General features: G+C 43.8%; 1 protein-coding gene across 2 annotated transcripts in view; it reads right to left on the reverse strand.

Annotated features, from left to right (window-relative positions):
- The window catches only part of TMCC3 (transmembrane and coiled-coil domain family 3), a 187,408-nt gene extending 166,554 nt beyond the window's left edge, over positions 1-20,854 (reverse strand). Inside the window, exon 1 of one of the 2 annotated variants that reach the window (XM_053255799.1) lies at positions 20,788-20,854. Coding sequence is in view for 1 of the 2 variants with exons in the window: in XM_053255794.1 (XP_053111769.1) it covers positions 5,851-5,988 (138 nt within the window). In the remaining variant the exon portion in view is untranslated. Of the gene's footprint in view, positions 1-5,850; positions 6,095-20,787 lie in introns of those variants that run through there. The other variant, XM_053255794.1, reaches the window with a different exon arrangement.
- Positions 20,855-24,108: the final 3,254 nt, after the last annotated feature.

Below are 24,108 nucleotides of genomic sequence, written 5' to 3' on the forward strand. Positions count from 1 at the left end.
ATTACAAAAAGCAACATTACTGGGAACAGCCTATATTCTGTGACAATATCTATAATAATAACAGCAACAACATAGATAATAAAATTCAGCCATCCCAGGTCCTTGGGAAGGACTCAATATTGACAAACCAGTCAATAACACCTGTCTGACTATGTAAACAACAATAACAACAACAACGTGAAAGTCAAACATCTCACATGTTTGTAGCCATGTCAGTGACCCTGCCAACACGGGGAGGGGCAGTAGATATGCTCCCACCACAGCCCTCCACACATTCTGTGAATACATAGGTGGGAAGTCTGCACAGGACTATATTTAAAACATTAGAACACAGAAATTTAAAAGCAAGGAGGAATAATTGCAAAGCGTTTCCCCCCCACACTTTCACAGTACATTGATAAAGTGGTTCAATACTGTCAAAATGTCCATGCTCAGCTGGACACATGTTTTCTAGATCTACCCATGAGCATCATCAACTGAATGCTATATAATTGTTGGCATGACACTCTCCTGCATTAGGACATTTCTAAAACCAACTTATCAAACCTAGATGGTATACATTAGCATGCAGTATAATTTCATCAGGGGCTGGTGGGGGTGAGTTCGAAGTTTAAAAAGGGGGGGAATCAAAGTAAAATGTTGTAAAACAAGGGGAGATCGAAAATCAAGACCAAAATGTTATATTGAATCTGGAAGAGTCAGAGAGACATACTGAAGCATTGAAAATGTAAAAATTCCCCATGAGGATTATTGCAGTCAGCAAGTACAAGAATAAGTGAACCTACGAAAAGTATCTTTCTGCTAGAATATTAGAATTTTCTGTTCAGACCAGCAAGAGGGAGGATTTGCAGCATCAGGGTTTTTTTAGAGCAGCTTCTCTGATTAATAATCTCATTAGAATGTCTGTGAAGCAGAGTTTGCCCCTTGGGAAGACTTACCTAGAACACAGTGAAGATTTTAAGCACAGGTTGCAATTGTCAGAGCACTGGGGAGGAGGAGGAAGAGGAGGAGGCGGCGGCGGTGGCATTCTCCCTATATACTCTTGCTCCAGACTTTAACACACACTAGCTATAATGATTAAGTTCCTATAAATAGGCTATCTAGTGCTTTAAAATCATTATGTGAGACAAAATAAGCCCTAAACCAAAGGATTAACTAACCTGTATTTAATCATGTGTTAGGCAAGGATTGCACACATGTGAGGACAGCTGAAAAATGTATGACCTGCTTCAAAGTCCACCTAGCTGAATTGTGGAAATATCACTGAATTTCAAACTTTGGATTAGGCCCCCGGAACAAGAAAGGGTATTTCTATACCACCATTCTCTGTACAGAATATGATGTCACTGTAGAAGGAAAAACCGACTTATCTGCTATCCATCTCAACTGCGCTGTCTTCACCTTTCTGCTACCCATCTTTAATTAAAAATCAGATACTTGTACTCCTCTCTTTAAAGCCATTCTTATTGAAAGCATCTGTTTTATACAAAATGAGCAATGACAAGCTGTGTTTTCTGATAAAATCTCTTCCTGCCTGAGGTATTACAGCAACGAAATAATTCATGGCTCTGCAACAAACAACAGATGCAGGCAGAACTGCCACACACTCCAACAACTCCTAAAGATAGCTCAAGGCTGTTCCTCAGACCTCATTTTTGGGTCCAGCAATGGGAAAAGCACATGCTTCCATCAAAGCAACCCCTGCATCAGGTATACAATGCATATGTCTCTCCTCTGTTTTATTATAATATGAAATAAGGTTTTTGTTAGCTAGCTTGAAGTCCTAGAAGTATAACCCTTCCTTTTATCTGAAATACGCAAGAGCGATAAACAATAACATGCGCTACTAGGTTGAATCAAAGACTGCAACTAACATCACTTTAAGTACATGAATCCATGGCAACTACTTTCTAAAAGCAAGTAATGAGAAGAGGGTTTCATCTGTAAGTGCGAAAGTTTCACTACCTTAAATCTCCAGTCTTTAACACACATTTATTGTGCAGCGCAAACTAATTCAGTATCAACAGGATTTATTTTCAAGAAAAAGAAGGAATTGCAGTATTGGAGGGAAAGCCTTTGTTGAGCCACAACACAAAGCAATCTCAGATAACCTTAATCTGCTAAATTTCAACCAGAGCAGAAGTCTACAAAACTGCACACATCTTGCTGATTTCAAAGTGCTTTACAAGATAATCCTAATTCAAATCTCTGCCATTTTCCTCTGATTAGCACCAATACGAGTGAGATTCAAAATCAATATAGATTCAATTATATGTTGCTTTAATAACCATTTCACATAGAACAATGCTCTTCAGGTTTTCAGAGAGAAATTGTCACATGGAACATAGTGACAGCAATATAGGTAGGCTCATATGGCTGCCACATATATGAAATATTGGGCTGGCATTCAGTCTCAGCCATTTAGTTGCTTCACACCATGTGTGTGAGACTGATTACTGTATTTCAGCACCAGTGATGTAGTTTCAAATTCAGAATTGCAGGCGCTCTCCATGACATGCCTTACAGCCATGCCCACCCCAATAGCCAGAGAAGCAGAGAAGTACCAGTGCTCCATCCCTGCGCATCCCCCCTCCACTACACCCCTGTCCAGCACTCAGTGGCAGAGCATATGCTTTGCACTCAGAAGATCTCTGGCATCTCCAGGTCAGGCTGGGAAAGATTCCTTCCTGAAACTTCCGAGAACAGCTGCCAGATAACGTAGACAAAGATGGAGCGATGGTCGGACTATAAGGCAGCGTCCTATGTTTCTGAGCACTTTTGTGAGAGTTGCTATAAAAGTATTTTACACACACACACACACACACACACACACACACCCCCCACAGCTTTACAGCAAATCAAACTGCCTGAAGTGCAAACACCTTGTCAGAACTAGTATTGCTCAACTACGTTCTTTAAAAACTATGGAGGCAAATGCATTAGAAATGTCTTCAAGCAACACTGTAATTCTACTCATAATATCTGCTCCAAGCAGCCATACTCCTGCCATAGCCAAATCTTGCCTCTGCTTTAATCTTTCCCAAACCTTTTACTAATGGGAACACCCAGTCACTTTTATGTACTCTTCTGTACCCACACCGATTCTTGCCATCATGGCTATACACCGACAGAAATCGTAGGCAGCAACCCTTTGCACACTTAACTGGGAGCAAGTACCATTTAACACAGTAGGATTTACTTCTGAGCAAACATTTACAACTATGAATATTTATGATAAATCTTTATATAATGCTTTTCAACCAAAGTTCCTAAAGCAGTTTAAAGTGTGCCGTGGCGGCCACACACACTTTGGTATGAATACAAGAGGGGTTTACCATTGCCTCCTCCTGCGCAGTGTGAGATTATGCCCTTCAGCATCTTCCTATATTGCTGCTGCCCATTTTTGGTGTTTCCCATAGTATGGGAAACATACCAGCGGGGATTTGAACTGGCAACCTCTGGCTTGCTAGTCAAGTCATTTCCCCGCTGCACCATTAGGTTTACATAGATATAAACAAATACAATGGCTATGCAAACATGCCTAGATTATGCTGTTAAAACACACTAATGAGTCCCATCCCACTGAATGCTCTGAGGGCACATAATACACAAAGTCACCTTGCTGGTGACTGATCTGGTCAGTGCCCAGATGTATAATTAATTCCCTGATGAAAGAAAGGCAGAAATATAAATGTAATAAAATGAAAACTGGAATTTTCTTCCTTCAAGGATTTTAGGGAAATGCTGGATGCATTAGTTCCAAACCTTTATGTGTGGGATCTTTTGCCACAGGATACAGGCTTGGGCTAGTGGTTCTCATTGTAGCTGGTAATTCTGTGAATTGCTAAGCTTGACACTTTCATATAAATCAGAGTGCTCTCTAACTGAGCACAGCTGAGACTATCTCACACAACTGAAAGGACAGTGTACACTGTGAAAGGACCTCACAATAACAGTCACGGTGGTCAAATTAGAGACATGACAGGAATAATAAGGAATTACATTGTCCTTATCAGCTTTGCTCAACCCCCAAGTCTGCAGGGGTAGGGAGGGAAACCCACCATCATAATAGCTTTGCTAAGAACCATACTTGAGACACACAGGGTTTCCTACTGGAAGCCACAAAAGAAAAGAGTTTCCAGAAACTTTCACTATTGCTAGCACTACCAGATGTCAATTATTCTGAGACATTAATACCCAGCTGCATAGATAGCTGAACAGCCCAGCCTTGATCTCAAGACCCCTGAGAATCACAGAAAAGAAACTGTTGTCTTTGTTTTGGGATTCTTCAGCTCCACAGAGCATATGAACCCCTCCTTCAGTACACATATCAGAACAGCATAAAACAGCAGTTTTGTTTCTTTTATGTGCAAACAGAATATGTTTCTTTGACCAGTGTCACAAGCCAGTATTTATACATCAAGAGTTTAATATTTTACAGCAAAAGGCTAAATAACTGTGAAACATTTTAAAGTGGTTAATACGTTATTAAGCATGGGTGAGATCTGCAAGTCCCACCTCATAAATTACAGCAGAAACAAGGAGCAAAGTGCTTCCCCCATGTAGCATATGAATGAGCTCTTCATATCATTCATGTGATAGTAAAATATGTCCCCACAGCAAATGACCATGGTGCCAGTCTCACACCAGAAACAGGGAGGAAATGTATTGTCTACATGTATTGTATGTATTGTGTACAATATATAGATGTACACTGTATCGCTTGTACTGGTCCCTATCCGTTGATGAACAGATAAAGAGGAGCTTGGCCCTTTGCCATGGGCTGCACAGACAACTACTAAAATGTGGTCCCCATAAATGCACATATGCCAGATAAGACCAAACAGACTGGAAGCAAAAATCAGTACACCTCAATGGGAATCTTGCCATTGATTTCACTGAGATCTGCCTTTCACCCTGAGCTAAAGTATAGCCACATTCCGAGTGAAAGGAAGTGGTCAGGACAGGTGGTGCTGAAACCCGACTTTGATAGTTTGCCTTTCCCAATAAACACCGAAGGGAAGCTATAATTATCATACCTCAATCCTCTTACGACAAGGAAGGCATCTTACTGCTTCAAATTAGACAATAAATTGCTGCTTAGAGAAAGGAATCACAGGGGGCCAACGTCAGATTACTGAACCCCGAAATTCAAATACCTCCCCTCTGTGAAGCACCTGGGCCACAATCTAGGAAAACAGCGCACTCTAACGGCCAACGCCGATGCTGAACACTTAGGAGACCAGAATTGGCTCGTGCGTGAAATTATCAATGCGAAGAACGCGCTGGAGACCGTGCGGGAGACTCCAGGCTTGGCGCAGAACTGCCCTGGCTTTCGTTTCGTAAATTCGTAGTACCACCAAGGGGCCGCTTTTCTACCACTGTGCATACTGGCCCGGCGCTTTAAACAGACCCCGCCGGTCCGGGTAGGCACGTGACGATACCCGAGCGCCCATGGAGGGACGTCTTCCAAAGGCGCACAGCAGGGTCTCTCTCCCAAACCTGCTGCGTCCGCTTTTGCGTTTCAGATTCGGCCTAGCGGGTCCTCCTCGCCAGGCACAAGGTACAAAAAATGATCCCCCCCACCCCCGTCCATTCATTTGGGGCTGCCTTGGGGACAAGCACGTGGAGCGAGCAAGTTGCGCTCCATCCCTCCCTGGGTGGTCTCAACCACAGCGGCTCTCGAAGACTCAACCACTACTGTCCTGGAGCGCGCCAAATCCAAATGCGACTCCCAGGTGGTCAGGAGTGGACAGCAGTCAAATGGCAGGCACAGGTGCAGGCGGCGCTCAGCCTTCCCGACCTCTCCCGGCGAGCCGGTTGCGGCGCGGGGGGTAGCCTAAGCCTTACCTTCCGCAGCATGCTGGGCAAGCAGCGGCTGGGACTCCTGGCGCCGGCACGCTCTTGCTCCTCGCGTTCGCTCCTGGCCCATTCACTGGCCCATTTCTTGCTGGGAGATTTGGCCAGCCCCAGGAGCGCACATTTCATGCCCGCCGAGGCAGCGGCTCCGAGCCCGGAACCTTCGCTGGCACATGCGTGTGGCACGCACAGGCTCGGTCCCCCCACGAGAGCCAGGGCTGCCTCCTCGGGTTGCTTGCCGCGAACGCTCACCCCACGGCTAGCCAGCCTGGCAGAGCAGCCGCCGGCTTCAGAGGGCAGCGCAGCGAATCAAGCAGGCAGGCAGGCGGCAGCTGGCTTCAGCAACGCCGAGGTGGGGGAGGGGGAACTCCCTCACGTTCCCCAGCAGCCACCCCCGCCTCTTCTCCTCAGCGCGCGAGCTCCTCTTAGGCGCGCTCGGGAAGGCGAACTTGAGGGTGCCCAAAGAAGGCGAGCGCGCTCCGAGGCTGGCAGCGGAGGAGAGCAAGCTGGTAGCGAGGCAATTGAGCCAACCGCTGTGTGGAAAGCTAGACCAGCTACAGGGGAGGTGCTTAGCTGGGAAGGAGCCACACAAATCCCCCCCCCTTGCTCGCAAAAGCCCCTTTAGAAATTACTGACTAAAAAGAGAGACCTGGGAACCATTTTTGCAGCTAACGTACTAAGTCAATTGGTTCACCTCTTGACTAATACCCACTACATGGACTGGCACCTACTACACGGCTTCCCCATCTCCTTTAGCCAAAGGTGCCGGGGATTGAACCTCGGCCGTTCTACATGCAACATATATGTGCTCGAATTGCTTAGCTGTGGCTTCCCATCATCGCTTCTGCCTGGGCTTAAGCCTGTCTGGAAGGCGCATCTGCCAGAATAGGAAGCTCCCACCAGCGTGCAGAGCGCTCAGTTCCAGAAAATTCTCATCCAGCTCCGTGCTGTCAGCTTTTCACACTTGAGGCTCTTGCTTCAGTCATTTGCAATGTAGATATAAAGGCTGCATTGGCCAGAAAGTTCATTGGCAATACCATCCTGCTGCTTTCTCTTCCCCATGAGCAATTATCAAGCAGTTGACATAAATAGCGCAAGAGAAGCTCAAAGGCAATTTAAACCTCCCATGTGAAAAAAGCTCTTAAAGGCACCACCTTCTTATCACTTCACATTTGCCTGAGTACTGGGCTCAAATAAGGCTCTCACCTCTTGGCTAAGACCCAATAACTAATAAGCCCTCACATTAAGCCTTGCCTGGACTTTTCACTGGAAGAGTTTAATTAATAGGAGCCTTGGCTTACTAGGATTTTGACCAATAACCTGTTTCAGTGCCAGAACTCTCTCCTGACTGAAAAATGTGAAATAATATAGAAGAGAGTGTGTCTGAGAAATGTGCAGAGTACTTTTCCTTCACTACAGAGTAATTGGCACACTCGCTCCAAGTGTATGACTTGCAGGCAGGCCGAAAAGCCTTGCCAGTGTAGAAAATTTATTTATTTGGAACATTTATAACATTTTTCTTCTGCCCTTTCTCCACAGAGCTCATTGTGGTGTTTGTTACATAGGAAGCTGCCTTAAACGGAGTCAGACAAGTGGTCCATCTAGCTCAGTATTGTCTTCCCAGACAGGTAACATCTTATCCAAGGTTACAAGAAAGGAGTCTCTCCCAGCCCTATCTGGAGATGCCAGGGAGGGAACTTGAACACTTCTGCTCTTCCTAGAGGGGCTCCATCCCCCTGAGGGGAATATCTTAAGGTGCTCACACATCAAGACTCCCATTCATATGCAACTGGGGTCAGAGGCGTAACTAGGGAAAACGGCGCCCGAAGCAAGCACTGAAATGGCGCCCCCCCACCGCGCCCCCCCCAACATACTACATTATACTTAGGTTTTTCCTCACAAGCGCCCGCCGCCGCCGCCGCCAAGCCAGGCCACTGACTGGCCGCCAGGCGCCAGCAAAGCAATGGGGGGGGGGCGCAGGTGGTGCGGAAGGGACCGCTCGTGGGGAAGGGGGCACCGACGCGCTCCCTTGACTGCTGCAGCGCTGCTGCACTGAGCAGGAAACATTTGTATTAACAAAAAATTAAAAAGAATTTGGTCATGGCGGCACCCCCCACGTTACTAGAAAAGATGGCGCCCGGGGCACGTGCCCCCCCTGCCCCCCCTATAGTTATGCCTCTGACTGGGGTGGACCCTGCTAAGCTAAGGGGACATTAACTTCCCAAACAGCCCCATCTTACAGTGCACACATGTAGTCTCCCATTCAAATGCAAAACAGGGCATACTCTGCTTAGCAAGGAGGGCAATTCATGCTTGCTACTGCAAGGCCACAAGAACACCATTACTTCAAACAATCTTCTATATATTTATTTCTCCTAGGCGTACCCATCGTTAATCCATGCATGGCAACTCTTGTGAGAGAGCTGCGGATTGACAACAAGGACAGGAGGAGAAGCAGGAATGGAGGAGAAGAGGCACCTGCCTGGATGGCCAGCTGCGCAGGGGAAGTGGCCTCCTCCAGGCCAGCAGATGGCTGGCCGAGGAGAAGCAGCAGCTGGCCGCTGAGGGAGAACAGGCTGGGGGGGGGAGAAAGAAATGGGGCTGGGGCGGGAGAGAAAGAATTGAAGATTGGGGAGGAGAGGCAGGGAGAACTAGGGGCGCAGATGCTCTGTGCCAGGTCAGCTAGTTTATATTTCAAGTCCTAAGCTGTTTTATGGTATTTCTAGTATTTAACTATACCAGTGTTGACAAATTGACCATTTTTATCTGAGTTCTGTCTAAAATGCAATATCTGATCCCTTGACCATCACAGACCTACACATCTCACCAACAAATCTCTGAGAGGAGTGGGGTGGAGGAAAGACTTGGATGGTGCCCGCCATAATATTGCTGCTGATGGATCTCTTGATGCTGAGCAATGGTTGGTGTGGCGTATGTCTCCATAATGCATTGAGCTGTTGGGATGCAGAGTAGTGATTGGTGAGATGGCAACACCATGGTGTAGTGTCAACAGGGATGAGTGCAACCAGGGGTGTGGCTAGAGGAGAGGGGGCCTGTGTTTGCCCCTCTCCGGCAGCCCCTCGAAGTGAGGGAGATAATGAAGAAAAAAGGGAGGGGTGTTGCTGGGAGGCCCTCAGGAGCTTAGGGACCTGGGTTCTTTGAACCCATGATTCGCTCAATTATAGCTACACCCCTGAGTGCAACCTCCTGTATGCATTTAGTGCACCACAGGTCCTGCTGCATCTTCCTAATGGCAATTGCAAAAGCACACACTTGTGGAAACACTGAAACTGCATGAAGGAACTGTGTGATTTCAGGGTTTCCACAACAAGTGCACACTTTCACAACTAATTTGAGGAAGATGTAGCAGCGCCTGCAGTACACTAAACACACATGGGAGGATGTGCTGTATTTCAGCATCTATTAGGGAATATGGGAGGAGGAGTGGCTGTTGCTGAATATAGGGTACTCTCTAGCTTGACTAACAGCACAATCCTATGCATGATTACTGGATGCTATGCATGATTACTGTTTTCAGTGGGGATCTCAAGAAAGTTACCAGTTTTGAGTAACACTTATGCTTTTCTGAACAAAACTGATCCTGTGGAAGTCAGGATTTGGCCCTTCTGACAAGACATAGGATCCTGCTGCAGCTGGCAGCCTCTCCATAGGAACATAGGAAGCTGCCATATATAGAGTCAGTGCCATTGGTACATCTAGCTCAGTGTTGTCCACACAAACTGGCAGCGGTGTCTCCTAGGTTGCAGGCAGTAGTGTCAGCCCTATCTGGAGATGCCAGGAAGGGAACTTGGAACCTTCTGCATACAAGCATGCAGATGCTTTTCCCGGAGTGGCCCCATCCCCTAAGGGAAATATCTTACAGTGCTCACATGTAGACTTCCATCCAAATGCAAATCAGGGTGAACCCTGCTTAGCAAAGGTGACATTTCATGCTTGCTACCAAAAGATCAGCTCTCCTCCCATTAGACCATCCATATCCCTCTCCTGTTTCTGCCCCTTCTCACCCACCTGTGTGTGGCATTAGGTTGGAGCAGCAAGATAGTATGGTCCTTTAAGTAGGACCTCAAAACCTTTGTCTTAAGGAAGATTTTGGGTGGCATACAATTCTCTAAAGAACAACTGTGAGGATTGCAGTCATAGGCCTCTATATTTGGGATGTCCCAGGAAAAGGAATGGTATCCTTCCCAATTGGCAAGCAGGGTGACCGCCTGAGTCCCACTGTTGTTGCTGCCATTAAAAGTATCTAGAAAGAGGCCCCACACTGGCTGATTTGCCCTGGACCCCACACCTCATCAGGTCTCTCTAAGGACACCCTTGGCAATCCTATACATATGGAGTAAATTCCATTGAATTAAATGGTTTTCTTTTAAATAAACATAAATTGTACCTGCTGCACAAAGACCTTTTAGTCTGGAATTCATTATTGATGTAGCACATCAAGAGTGGAAGAGGACTGGAAGAGAACCATTTTAATATAGGATATTACATTCTAGTCAATGGAGGCTTTTCATTTAAATAGCATACTTGGAAAATGCAAAATAACTGTTGAAAGTCACTTGTAAAAATAGCCTCTGAATTTTATAGTTCTCCAGTTTCACACATACAGACAGTGATCAATTTATGTTAGCTAGATGAGACATTTCATACTGATAAAGCAATTTGCTAGCACTTTAGTTTTTATCCTGTCCAGCACGTAGCTAACCTTCATTTTATCTTAATGAAGACATAACACCATCATAATGCTATTAAAATATGCCTTCAGACCTTTCAAAAACATAGAGTAAATGGGCTGCACAAAATATCAAGTTGCTACTCAGTTTTTGTTGGGCACTTCTGATGTGAGAATATCATAGCAGCCATATCAGAACCACAATATCTAGGATTAACCTTATTAAAGGATGTAGATACAAGGAGGTCTAGCCAATGAGAGGGAAGGTCTGGAATTTCCTTGAAAGGCAGAATAACTACAATGGATTACCTGGTATTGATGAAACTGAAAGCATTCTTTTACAATAATAGGTTGAATACAAAAAAACATCAACTGAAAGGAAATAGCCTCAGTGTTCCACAACAGCTTGCCCAAGAGTTCATGCAGTACTGTAACAGGTATATCATTCTATAGTAGTCTCATGCTCTTCCACTTGCACAAGAGATTGTGCAAGATCTTGTGCAAACAGAATAACTTTTTGATTGAGATTCATTTTTCTCACATAATGTGATAGAACAAAGACCCCTGTAAGTGGAAGATGATCTCTAAATACAGTAGTGGACCTTTGGCTCCAGCCCAGTGAGTTTAACTTCTGGTGATCAGCAAATGTGGGTTTTATTTATATTAATCATTTACTAAGTTTATATATTGCCTTTCTTCAGAAGTTGGAACTCAAGGCAGAGTACCCATCAAAGTGGGTTACATTTTTTGGTTGATAGCTTGAAATATATTCCAGTGTATAGGGTGCTACAAAAAACTAGGGGTGTATGTTTGGAAACCTCTCTTCCATTCTATTTATTTTAGCATGTTCTCCATGGGAACTTTGGATAACTTGTAAAAAGCTAATGTGTAGCATCTGAGTTCTGGATTTTAGATGTTCACTAGTCCTAATCACACATTATATTCAATGCACTTATAATCTGTGTAGAATGTACACACAGAGTTATTCACTTCTTGAATGCATGTACAGCAGTTCATTTCCTATCCATACCTACATTTGAGGAGGTCTGTACCCTGGTTAACTTTTAAAATGTACATGTATAGGAGGCCCTCTTTATTCACAGAGGTTCCGTTCTCGCCTATAGGTACAAATATGACATTGTTAATAAAGAAATCTTACCCCATGGGAATCCAGGAGCTAGGTTCCTTACAAAAAAAAAATTAAAGCCAAAAAGGTGCGGGAATAAGAGTGGAAAAGCACAGTACCTTGCTCTCCAGATCTCCAGCAATGTCCCCCCAAATTCCAAAATTGGCCAAATTTTTGGTGAACATTCACCAAAAACATATCTCCAAGATGTGTGTTCTATCTGGGTTTGGGAGCTTTGTGCGCTCCCAATTTTTGATTGTGTGGAAGCAAGGTAAGAGGAAAACCTGTGTAGAAGTGATTGTGTAGAAGCAAGGCAGGAGGAAAAGCTACCCAGGTTTTCCTCTTGCCTTGCTTCCATATAACTGAAAATTGGGAGCACATACAGCTCCCAAACCCAGGTAGAACACAGATTTTGATTGTGTGAATTGTCTCCTTGTTTCATTATGCCTCTCTCTCTCTCTCTCTCTCTCTCTCTCTCTCTCTCTCTCTCTCTCTCACACACACACACACACACACCCCCATGTGGATAACCTCAACTGGCCTATGCCCTGGTCATGGCTGCATGGAGGTAGATGCTTGCAGCAGCCTGCACATCCTTTTATATACCTCACTTAATATAAAATTGAGAAACAGTTTAGATTAACTGTTGGTGTCATATTTGTAATCTCCTAATTTTCATTATTAATTTTACTATAGAACATTACAATTTCTGATTATGTTTGCATATCTGTATGACTTAACAAACTGATGCATTAAAACTGCAGTCCTACACACACCTACTTGGGAGCAAGCCCCTTTGAACTCAATGGGACCTACTTCTCAGTAAGCATGCATAGGATTTGACTGCAAGAGGCCACTTATTTTAGCATATTAAAATTATCCATATATAGAAATGATGTTATTATACAGTACATATTTTGAAAACAATATATTCAGTTAGGGGTGTGCACAGACCAAAAAACATAGTTCTGCTCAAATTTGAATCAATTTTCACTGAACCATGTTGCTTCAAAATGGTTTGGTCAAACTGACCGGCCAATCTGGTTTGTTTGATCGAACCAGTTTGGCGGTTCAGGTGGCCAATATACTTGTAATCTCACTGGATTCCCCTTTACAAGTACAGGGGAGGGGAACTCTGCTAAAGGTAAGGGGTGCTTGGGTGGGGGCGGTGAGAGAGGTAAAAAGCTCCTTACCTGGCTGGCGCGGCTGCCAGTGGTGCCACTTGCCCTCCCAGCACGGCCCCAAGTGCACCCCCCCTTCCTTTACCAAGCCAGTGGCTTGGTAGAGGAGGGGGGAGTGTGCTTAGGGGCATGCCAGGGGGAAAGGTGAACAGCAGCACTGCTGGCCAGATAAGAGCTTTTTACATTTCTCGCCACCCCTGCCCAGCCACCCCTTACTGTTGCACAACTGGTTTGCTCACACCGGGCCTGGTTCAGTTCGATATACAATCGAACCTACAAACCGGTTCCGCTACAAACTGTTCGTCTACAACCCTATATTCCGCAATATGAATATTTTAATGATGTTATTCCCAACCAAGTTTCTTCACAGCTTGTAAGCAGAGAAATATAAGTGCATGCCACATATTGCAAACCACCGTCCTTCCTGCAAGCCTCAGTGCAAAAACGTTGTCATGGCAACAAAGCCCCCTTTTTGTTCCAATCAGATCAATTCCGAATGTAAACCATGGTGATGATATCACAACGCGTACAGCCCACCCAGACTAGAGGGGGGGAAATCCCAAACTGAATCAACAAAAGGGTTACTACAAAGGAACTGGAAGGTAGAAATGAAAATTCTTCTATTAGAAAAAGAAAAGAAAATTGTCGACATTGCCGTGACAATGCCTAAAGTACATAATGTGCCTTTAAACATATTGAATCATGATTGCAGGTCATTTTATTTCTGAAAATGAAATTAGCAAATTAAAAAAAGACTCTCTAGCTCAAATCAGCAGTCACAACAATAATGACTTAATAACTAAACCATTAATAATATATATTACAAATATGTTACAAAAGTAAGGAGAAGTTCCAGCTTTAATTTTTGGAAAATTATGACATGTCTAGTCTTATATTATATTTTGGCTAGGATCCAAACCAAATCCCATCCCAAGGCACATCAAAGGGCTTGTGTGCACACAGAAGGGCTTCTTGCCTGTCCTCCCAGGCTCGGCAGCAGCTCTCTGCACTTAGAAAGTTTATGATGATAAAGCATCTATGTGTGCAGATTATGTCTTTCTTTCTTTCTTTCTTTCTATTTATTTATTTGGTTTACCAATTTTTTTCACATATCTCAGATATTTATTCCAAATACAAATGCCCACCACAAGCTTCCATACAGTCAAGTTGTACCTTTACATCCTACCATTATCCATACCTTTAATAGCCTACTGGCTATTAGCCTTTCTATCCCTGAAAGGGGCCTGGACAGCATTATAAATTACAATTATGGACACTAGATGTTAGACTTGGAGATACTGTGGTGTGCGATCCAGACTAATTTAGTCATTATTATGTCCCATTGGAATTAATGGAGCTTAAGCTAGTGCTCACAGAACTCACTCACATCCTATCCTACCTCATCTAGAATCACTAGGTGTATGCTACCTTCAAATTCTTGGGAGGAAGAATGGAATACAAATTCACATCCCCAATCCTATGCAGGTTTACTCAGAAGTCAGTTTCAATTGTGTTCAAGAAGGCTTAAAACCAGGTAAGTGTGCATAAGTTTATAGCCTCAGTGTGCCTCTTTTAGCATCCTGCACAAGTATGAAAGCTATTAACCATGATCACCTTAAGCTATTAATATGTTCACTTTAAGCAGCTGATTTCTGAGTGTTCACCATTTCCCCACTGGTCTTCATTTCTGTGAATCATTTTATTTAAAAAACAAACAAACAAGAACAAGAACAAAACTCCTATCCAGAGTAATAGAGAGAGGCCACTCCGACTTGCAAATTGGTGCAAAAGCTGGCACTATTCATACAAATCAAACTAATACAGTTTTAGTTTTGAAATGCCATGTGCTATATTAAAACATATTCATGTTGGGTGGCATCCACAATGTCCCTTCCTCCAGAGCAATAACTCCTTGTTCCTGAGGAAGAGAAACTGTGGGTACCACCCATTATCTTTACAATACAGATTTGATAAACTTATTTTATTTGATTTCAAATACATCTCTCCTTTGCTTGTTTTGATCACGATCTAACCAGAATTTGTCAGTATATGTACATGAGGCCCTTCACAAAACATCCAATAACCTCTTCAGATAAGGAGGCACTTGAAATTCCACTCCCAGTTAAAAGAGGAATTCAAGCCCAACAAAACAAACAGTTATAAGTGTATTTGGCAACACAGCTGCCCTAAATAGTTCCCTTCTTCATCAGCACTGGTTTGTCCCAGTTTCACCACACATCCAGTTATGAACAGCTGTTTGCAGCAAATGCCTCCAGTCTTGCCTGCCTCTCTTTCTTTCTTCCAGCTGTCACTCTTGATTGGTTCTCATCAGTAGAAGCCACCTGCATCCATATTCTTAATAATACCCATTCCAGGTGAGTATTCAAAATGGTTACTCCAAAACAAAGACAAGTACTGCAGTACCAACACACAAGCAGACTACAGACAGCTTTCATCTTTCATTCACAGCTAGACAGCTGTCTGAGTCATATGAATGGCGGAGATCTTCTTGAGCACAAAGGAATCTCAAACCATTTGTTAAGCATATCACACTATTGCTAAAAGAAGGGAACTACAGTTTTCAACATCAGCCCACGTCAGACCAACAGTAAATGAGGGCTGGCAAAAAGGTATCTAATTCTAGGGACCTGAGATCAAAAGCACTACATTGATACTGTAGAATGAGAAATCTGCTTGAGAGATGTTGATGTATATTTGTCTTCTGTTTGGGGTACAGCATTATGTTGGAAGAGGTTAATTTATAGGTTAAGTCTTCCCTCTGCATTCCCTCCTCCCAACAGAAATAAATTAGTATCAACCAAAAATTAGGTCCGAGTAGTTTATACACACACAAGTGAACAGCTGAGCCTGACACAAAGAAGTACAAAATTGCAGATTACAAAAACCGGCGCTATATGGGGTAGCTAGATTGAGGAGGAGGATAGAATATCAGTGCCAGTATAACACTTTCTATACACTATATATGAGTTATAGAATAGATCTTCAAATGCTCTCTATGTAATAATCTGTCGGATTCGAGTCAAGTCTTCCTCCACTTGCACTCTAGTCATCTACCTTGCCGCTTCAGTCCCCGTAGTTCTTCCATATACCTAGGGGTCAATTTCTAAGCGGGTCTGAGAGGACGCTTAGGAGCAATCGTATCCACTGCCCTGGTGAGTTTATTCTTCCAATTCTCCACCAAAGTGTTGACAGGGTCACCAGCAGAGCCAACACTAAATCCCTCCACAGCTTCCTGGAATCCTATAGGAACCAGTAACCTTCTCAGGTGGACCATCCTAATGGGCCTTCTACCCCTGTGGAAGTGGGACATGGTTGTGAGTCCAACCTTAACCAGATGGTGGTCCGTCCATGACAATGGGGAAATCACCGGAATCCCCAACCATGGAACACCACCCTGTTCAGAATGAAAGACCAGATCAAGCGTGTGACCAACAATATGCGTTGGTTCTGAGACCACTTGGGATAGGTCCATAGTCATCATGGCCACTATGAACTCACGAGCCACCCTAGACAAATTGGTCCCAAAGTGGACATTGAAGTCCACGAGCACCACAAGCCTGGTAGACTCCAGTGCCAAGCCAGAGACCAAGTCCGTCAGTTCAGTTAGGGACTATGTTGGGCAGTGGGGCGATCAGTATACCAACAGAAGTGACAGTCTATCCATAGTCCCCAAACTTAGGTACATACATTCAATATGGTCAGACACTTTGACAGGGATCCTGGCAAGGGAGATATTGTTCTTATAGACCACAGCCACTCCACATCCCCACCCATGTCCCCTTCCCTGCTCCTCAACTGAGTACCCTAGAGGAAGAAGCCACCAGCCTCCCGCAAACAAATCTCTGTAATACATACCAGATCGGCCCCTTCATCCAGAATTAGATAATGGATGATTTCAGGTTTATTCTGGGCTGACCTGGCATTACAAAGCAAGATGAAGCTCTGTGGGTGGTTGGCATTGCTTCCCAAAGTCAAAGAGCTGGCAGGACAGCCAGAAGGAGAAACAGCAATTAAGTTTCTGATTCCCTTTTCCCTGCAATGTCCTGCTGACCCGTCAATGTTACTTCTTCTATTCCCCACCACCACTGGAATAGCTGCCCCATAGTCAGTAGATACATCCCCTATCTCCACATCTCCAGATAGACCCAGACACATTAAAACTGAATTCACCCAAGATTTTAGACAGAAGCTGAATTAAAATACCCACCCACCTTCACACACCATGAGGGCTCCTGAGCCAAACAGCCTGGCCCTCACCCTCATTGTTGGAAGTGAAGGACTATGCGCTGTCTCGTCTCAATGACAGTGGAGGACAGACTAGTGAGTCAGAGGGCAAGAGGGTCAAGACATTGGTCATCCCTTCTCTACTGCTCTGACACTATCCCTTTGGAATGTAGATTGCTACTCTTAGGGACACTTCCTTCCAGCCACTTTCTTTCTCTCCCTTCTCTTCCTGTTCCTTCTACCTTGCAACATGCAAGCTCCTCTCCCCTGCACCATGTGTGCAGAGATGCAGAATCCATCTGCATCCAGCTAGTTAGATAGTTTAGAGATCCCATCTCCTCACTTTCCTATCTAGAATGGACTTCTCTAATAAATACCACTTATATTGATTTGAAACTATGAACTGGCTCCAAGTTACTTTACTCTCAGCATACACGCATGTCTAACTAAATTCCACTGTGTTGTGCCTCTGTGCACTCTGCTATAATAAAAAAGGGTTTCTCTTACCAGAGAAAATTCCCAACAGGTTATGGGAGCCCAGTATTTTGAGCTGCGTGTACTGCAACTAAAGAGTTAAGTCTGTTCCAGGAGATCCAGTGAGATCTAGCCATGGACACGTTGAATCTACAGCAGCTGCCCTTTTATGGAGCTCAGTGAGGATGGCTACTTACCTAGAGGGAAAGCTCAGGCTGACTATCCTGAACCCAGACAATTACTTGGAATGGAAAACTCGGCTGAGGATGGCAAACGTGGCAACTCAAGGATGCAAAAGCTCAAGCTCTGATAGCTGCTTCTGTGAGTAAAAATTATCTTTCTACCATATGTGATCTTGAAACCTCAAAGGAAATGCTAAGCAAGCTAGATTCCTTGCATATAAAAAAGGGGTGGGCATACATTTTTAACTTGAGAAAGAAAATGCAGAATCTCCAGTATAAAGACTGGGACTGTTTCGCCGCGCATGTAGGATTGCTGCAAGATTTTTTTCTTTGAATTTAAAGCTGCAAGAGAGGAATTTACAGAGAGTCAGAAATTGGAAGCTCTGTTCCTAAGCATGCCGTCCAGCTATAGCAATATAATCAGCCAATTGGAAACCCACACCGCTCTAACCTTTGAGAGAGCAGTGGAAACTATCTCTGCTGAAGCAAGCAGAAGAAAAGTTTTGAATTCTTGATATGAAGGTGAACTGGCAAATAACTTTGCTCTTAAGGCAACATTCCAGAGGAAATGCTGCAAGAAGAAACTGAATGGGCCCTCCACATTTGCATACAAAGAGGTCTGGCTCCATTGCCAAGGGAACTCAGTCCAGAGAGAGAGAGGTCACATGACCACCAGCAGGGGGACTGCTCCTGGAATGAGGCCAACTGGGACTAATGCCTTTAGATGTTTTCTGTGTAACCAATTTGGCCACAAGGTGGCGTACTGTCCCAAGAATCAGACAAAGAAAGCTGACTTTACAGAAAGAGATTCAAATAAGAATTTCAATGTTTGCCTGGTGCAAGGTGATGAAAATTTTATTCTGGACACAGGTTCCATGGTCCATGTTTCAAACCACTTAAATTTCTATACTGAACTGTTTGATATTCCTGAAGAGATTGTTCATCTGGGCAATAATACTACAATTAAAGCAAAGAAGAAAGGGGAAGGAATTTTATATTGCAAGTTACCAGATAGATCCATTAATCAATTTCTAGTGAGAGATGTTTTGTGTATCCCTGACTTCTCAAGCTCCTTGCTTTCAATATCCAAGCTAGAGAAACAAGGCTGTGAACTGTATATTAGAAATGGACAATGTGTTGTTACCCAGAATGGAGAAGTTTGCCTTGTAGGCTCTGAATGCAAAGGCCTGTACAGCATGCAGGAGCAACCTGTGTCAAAGACTGACAGAGAAAGACCAGCCTGGTCCAAACCTGAAGCATGCCAGCCCAATGAAGTGAACCTTGCTCAGTCATGCTCGCATGAAAACTGCTTGCAACTGTGACATAGATGCCTAGGACACAGGAGCGATGAGTCAATCCAGAACATGAAGGAAAGGGGATTAGCTGATGGCATTGATTTTGTACCATGTGACATTGTGACTAACTGTGTTTGTTGTCTTGAGTCCAAAGCAGTTAACCAGCCATTTCCTAAGCAGAGTGAAAGGAAGATCAGAAGACCCCTGGAGCTGATCCACAGCAATATATCTGGACCACTACCAGCAACCATAGGTAATTTCAGATATTTTATCACATTCATGATTTCTCACAATACATAGTTGTCTTTCTACTAAAGGAGAAATCACAGATGCTCAAGAAACTCCAGGACTACATGGCCAAGCAATAAATTTGGGCAGAAGCCAAAAATCCTGCGCACAGACAATGGAGGAGAGTATATGTCCAATGTCACACAGCAGTTCATGAGAGAATATGGAATCGTGCATCAAACCACGGTAGCTTACAATCCATCGCAAAATGGAGTCTCAGAAAGAAAGAATAGAACCCTCCTGGATATGGTAAGATGCATGCTTGCTGATGCACACATCCCACAGAAACTCTGGGGAGAAGGCATCATGACTGCTACATACATTCAAAACAGAATGCACACAAAGCCTGTAGGAACAACACCATGTGAACTTTGGCATAGTCATAAGCCATCCATGACACATTTGCGTGTCTTTGGAAGCACGGCTTACTCATACATCCCAAAGGAAAAAAGGACTAAGTTAGGGGCTAGGACCACAAAAGGGACTTTTGTAAGCTACTCAGCGCAATCCAAAGGCTACAGAATCCTGGATCCTGACACTAACAAGATAACCATAAGCAGATCAGTGTATTTTGATGAGAATGAAAGAGCTACGTCTTCAGAGGAGGCCTACACCGAAGCAAGCAACCAGACCAAACACCCTGATGACTGGATTATGCTTCCTGATCTCAGCAGAATTGAGGAGGAGGAGACAGCAGATCCAGATCCAACCACGCTCAACACAGAGACCCCCAGCGATCCACCAGATGCACCTGAGATAATGGAAGAGACCACAGAGGTTGAGGTGAGGTGCTCAACCAGAGGTGTTCCAGCCCCAAGACCGTCCTACCTCGCAAGAACGGTGGAACAACCAGAACCCTCATCATGAGAGGAAATACCCCAGCTACCACAACCATAAGCCCAGAACTGGAAACAAGCTGCAATTGGAGAGCTTGAGGCTCTACAGAAAAACAAAACCTGGACTCTTACTAAGTTACCTCAAGGAAGGAAAGTTATAGGCTGCAAATGGGTTTTCAAACTCAAACATGATGCTGATGGTGAGATTCAGCGCTAAAAAGCCAGATTAGTAGCAAAAGGATATTTACAGAAATATAGAGAAGATTATGATGAAACCTTTGCACCAGTGGTCAAGCACACCACAGTAAGGACTCTGTTAAGTATTGCTGCTAGCAAAGGAATGCATGTCGAACACCTAGATGTGAAAACTGCATTCTGTTCTTGCATGGCAAACTAGAAGAGGACATTTATATGCAACAACCACCAGGTTTCTTAGAGAGAGGCAAAGAGGACCTTGTATGCAAGCTGCAAAAGAGCATTTATGGTGTAAAACAGGCTGCCAGAGCATGGAACACAAAAATAAATGATATGCTGCTTCAAGCAAACTTCAAAAGAAGTGAAGCTGATCCCTGCCTGTGCACTCTGCTATAATGAAAAAGGGTTTATCTTACCAGAGGAAATTCCCAACGGTTATCCTCCCAAGGGAGCAACCCCCTTTGGTGTGATCCTGCCAGTGGTGGCCCACCACCACAGGTAGCATTCCTATAAAGCCCAGAGCTAGGCAGCTTACCCCAGGAACTGCTGAGTCACCCACCCCTGGCCCTAGTCCTGCACACACTCCCCAAATGTTACCCAGAGGCAGCAGGCTGCAGTCTCACAAGGGGAAGCCTATAAATTACCTATAAAGCCCTTCACAGCTTGGGTCCTTAAGAGAGCACCTTCTCTGTCATGAACCCTGTTGCCTATTAAGATCATCTGGAGAGGTTCGGTATTGTTGCTGCCGGCTCAATTGGTGGCAACCCGGGACCAGGCATTCTCTGTGGGTGCTCCAGGGCTTTGGAATATGCTCCCTGTTGAAATAAGAGCATCTCCTTCTCAATTTGTTTTCAGGAAGACCCTCAAGACATACCTTTTTTTTCTCATGCTTTTAACTGAAAAATGTAAACTATTTAACACATTTTTATCTTGAGAGAATGTTTTATTTCATAAATTGTAACTGTTTTTATACTGTTTCTATATTAGTTGAGTTTTTTAAATTTGTACACCGCCGATCAGGCAGTATAGAAATATGATGAACAAAACAAAGTCCATAAATGGACATACTAATATCAGCCCTCGGACTTGTGCATGATAGTGTCATTGTCATATTAACACTGCTGGTGAGAAAAAGAAATACAACTGGAAATCAACAACCTGTTGTTATTTCTAAGTCTCACTGGATACAAAATGTCACAACTATAGCCCTGCTGTTCTGTCATGTCAAACAGAGAAATTGACCTCTGTCCCTAGGCTTTATATGGTCTGATCATTTATAGGACAATCAATACTCTGACAGGTAGTAATTTAACACTCTTAGGATTTGATGGCTGATTCACATGTTCAGATAAATCACATGGTACCTTAATTGTTTGGGACAGGTTAATAGTTTCTGCATTCATTTTGTACTTGTTGGTAATTTGTACAAGCTTTGCATTGTTAGTAATTTGTACTGTATTGAAGTGTACTAAATTCATTTCCCTAAACCCAAACTATTTCTTACTCCATTGCTTATCTTTGTTCTGTAACTCAAGAGATTTTTATTCGCAGGAACAGTGATCTGTTAGAAACCAGCTTAAATTTAAACAGAATTTCCATGCAGTAATGAGGAAAAAAGAAATTAAGCATTAACTCAACACAAATAGCATTGCCTTTGTCCCCTGCTACAACAACTATATAAGAGTGTGCAATATTACTTTTTAAAGAAACTTATATTTATGCAATATTACTTTAAGCAGGTTTTGATTAGTTGTCTCTACCTTGATTACTTTCTAGGCTAAAGATGCCTCTTAGGAACATAGGAAGCTGCCATATACTGAATCAGACCATAGGTCCATCTAGCTCAGTATTGTCTACACAGACTGGCAGCGGCTTCTCCAAGGTTGCAGGCAGGAATCTCTCTCAGCCCTATTTTGGAGATGCCAGAGAGGGAACTTGGAACCTAGATGCTCTTCCAAGAGCACCTCCATCCCCTAAGGGGAATATCTTACAATGCTCACACATGTAGTCTCCCATTCATATGCAACCAGGCTTGACCCTCCTTAGCTAATGGGACAAGTCATGCTTGTTATCACAAGACCTCATCACCCTCCCCCCTCCAATTCTGAAAGTCAGTAGGATCCAATGGTCATGTTTTGAATATGAACCAGGAAGATAAACTCCTATGTTAGCCATGATCCCACTGGGTGATTCTGATAAGCCAGCATTTCTGTCAATTAATTTTGTCCCTTACAAGTTAGGCTGCCTATTTGACAAAAATAGTTTATTTATTTTAATGTAAACTGCCCTGAGCCACTTTTGGAAGGGTGGTATAGAAATCAAATAAATAATAAAATAATAAATAAATAAAATGTCCCAGTTGTCTGGAGAGGTCTATTTAAGCAGCTTAATGTTTGCTCTTTTGTAAAACTTCTCTAAGTTAACATTTGAAAGCACTAAATGTTTTTCAATGCATCTTTTCATCCTGCCTCACAATGTACTATTTGACAAACAAGACAAAACACCTTACATATGAAAAGGTGCAATGAAGAAAACTAAGCAGCTATACCCAGAGGAAGTTATCTATTGAACACGCATATGTCAATCTTTGTATTCTCAGTCAACTTCTTACACCTATCCCAGATGTAGGTACAGAAAGAATTATTGGTTAAACAAGTCAGATGGATATTCTCTGTCTGGCAGATTATCAATTGCTTACTGTATATTGTCAGTTCTGTGCAGGGTTGAAATGAATGCCTACCAACACAGAAAACATTCATAAGAACATAAGAACAGCCCTGCTGGATCAGGCCCAAGGCCCATCTAGTCCAGCATCCCATTTCGCACAGTGGCCCACCAGATGCCGCTGGAAGCCACAGGCAGGAGTTGAGGACATGCCCTCTCTCCTGCTGTTACTCCCCCGCAACTGGTACTCAGAAGCACCCCGCACCCAAGGCTGGAGGTGGCCTACAGCCCTCCGACTAGTAGCCATCAATAGACCTCTCCTCTATGAAATTATCCAAACCCCTCTTAAAGCCACCCAGGTTTTTGGCTGTCACCACATCTCGTGGCAGAGAGTTCCACAAGTTGATTAGGCATTGTGTGAAAAAGTACTTCCGTTTGCTGGTCCTAGATTTGCTGGCAATCAGTTTCATGGAATGATCCCTGGTTCTAGTGTTATGGGAGAGGGAAAAGAATTTCTTTCTATCCACTTTCTCCACACCATGCATGATTTCATAGACCTCTATCATGTCTCCCCGCAATCGTCTTTTTTCTAAACTAAATAGCCCCAGGTGTTGTAGCCTAGCCTCATAAGAAAGGTGCTCTAGGCCCTTGATCATCTTGGTTGCCCTCCTCTGCACCTTTTCCAGTTCTACAATGTCCATTTTTAGATGTGGTGACCAGAATTGTACGCAGTACTCCAGGTGTGGCCGCACTATAGTTTTGTATAAAGGCATTATAATATTAGCAGTTTTATTTTCAATCCCCTTCCTAATGATCAATCCCCTTTACACTTGCCAACATTGAACTGCATTTGCCACTTTGTTGCCCACTCACCCAGTTTGGAGAGATCCTTTTGGAGCTCCAAAGAGTCACAGTTCATGATACAGCTTTCTTCAAGCCTACAAAAGCCGCTCATCTTGTGTTTCCAACCACTTGCATTAAACCAACAGAAACATGCCTGTGTGTGTCACTGTGGCAAGGTTGCATGCAAATTGCAGAGTAACTTATGAATTGTCCAAAGTAGGGGCATTATT

This window comes from Hemicordylus capensis, chromosome 5, assembly GCF_027244095.1.
Source record: "Hemicordylus capensis ecotype Gifberg chromosome 5, rHemCap1.1.pri, whole genome shotgun sequence".
Classification (NCBI taxonomy): Eukaryota; Metazoa; Chordata; class Lepidosauria; order Squamata; family Cordylidae; genus Hemicordylus; species Hemicordylus capensis.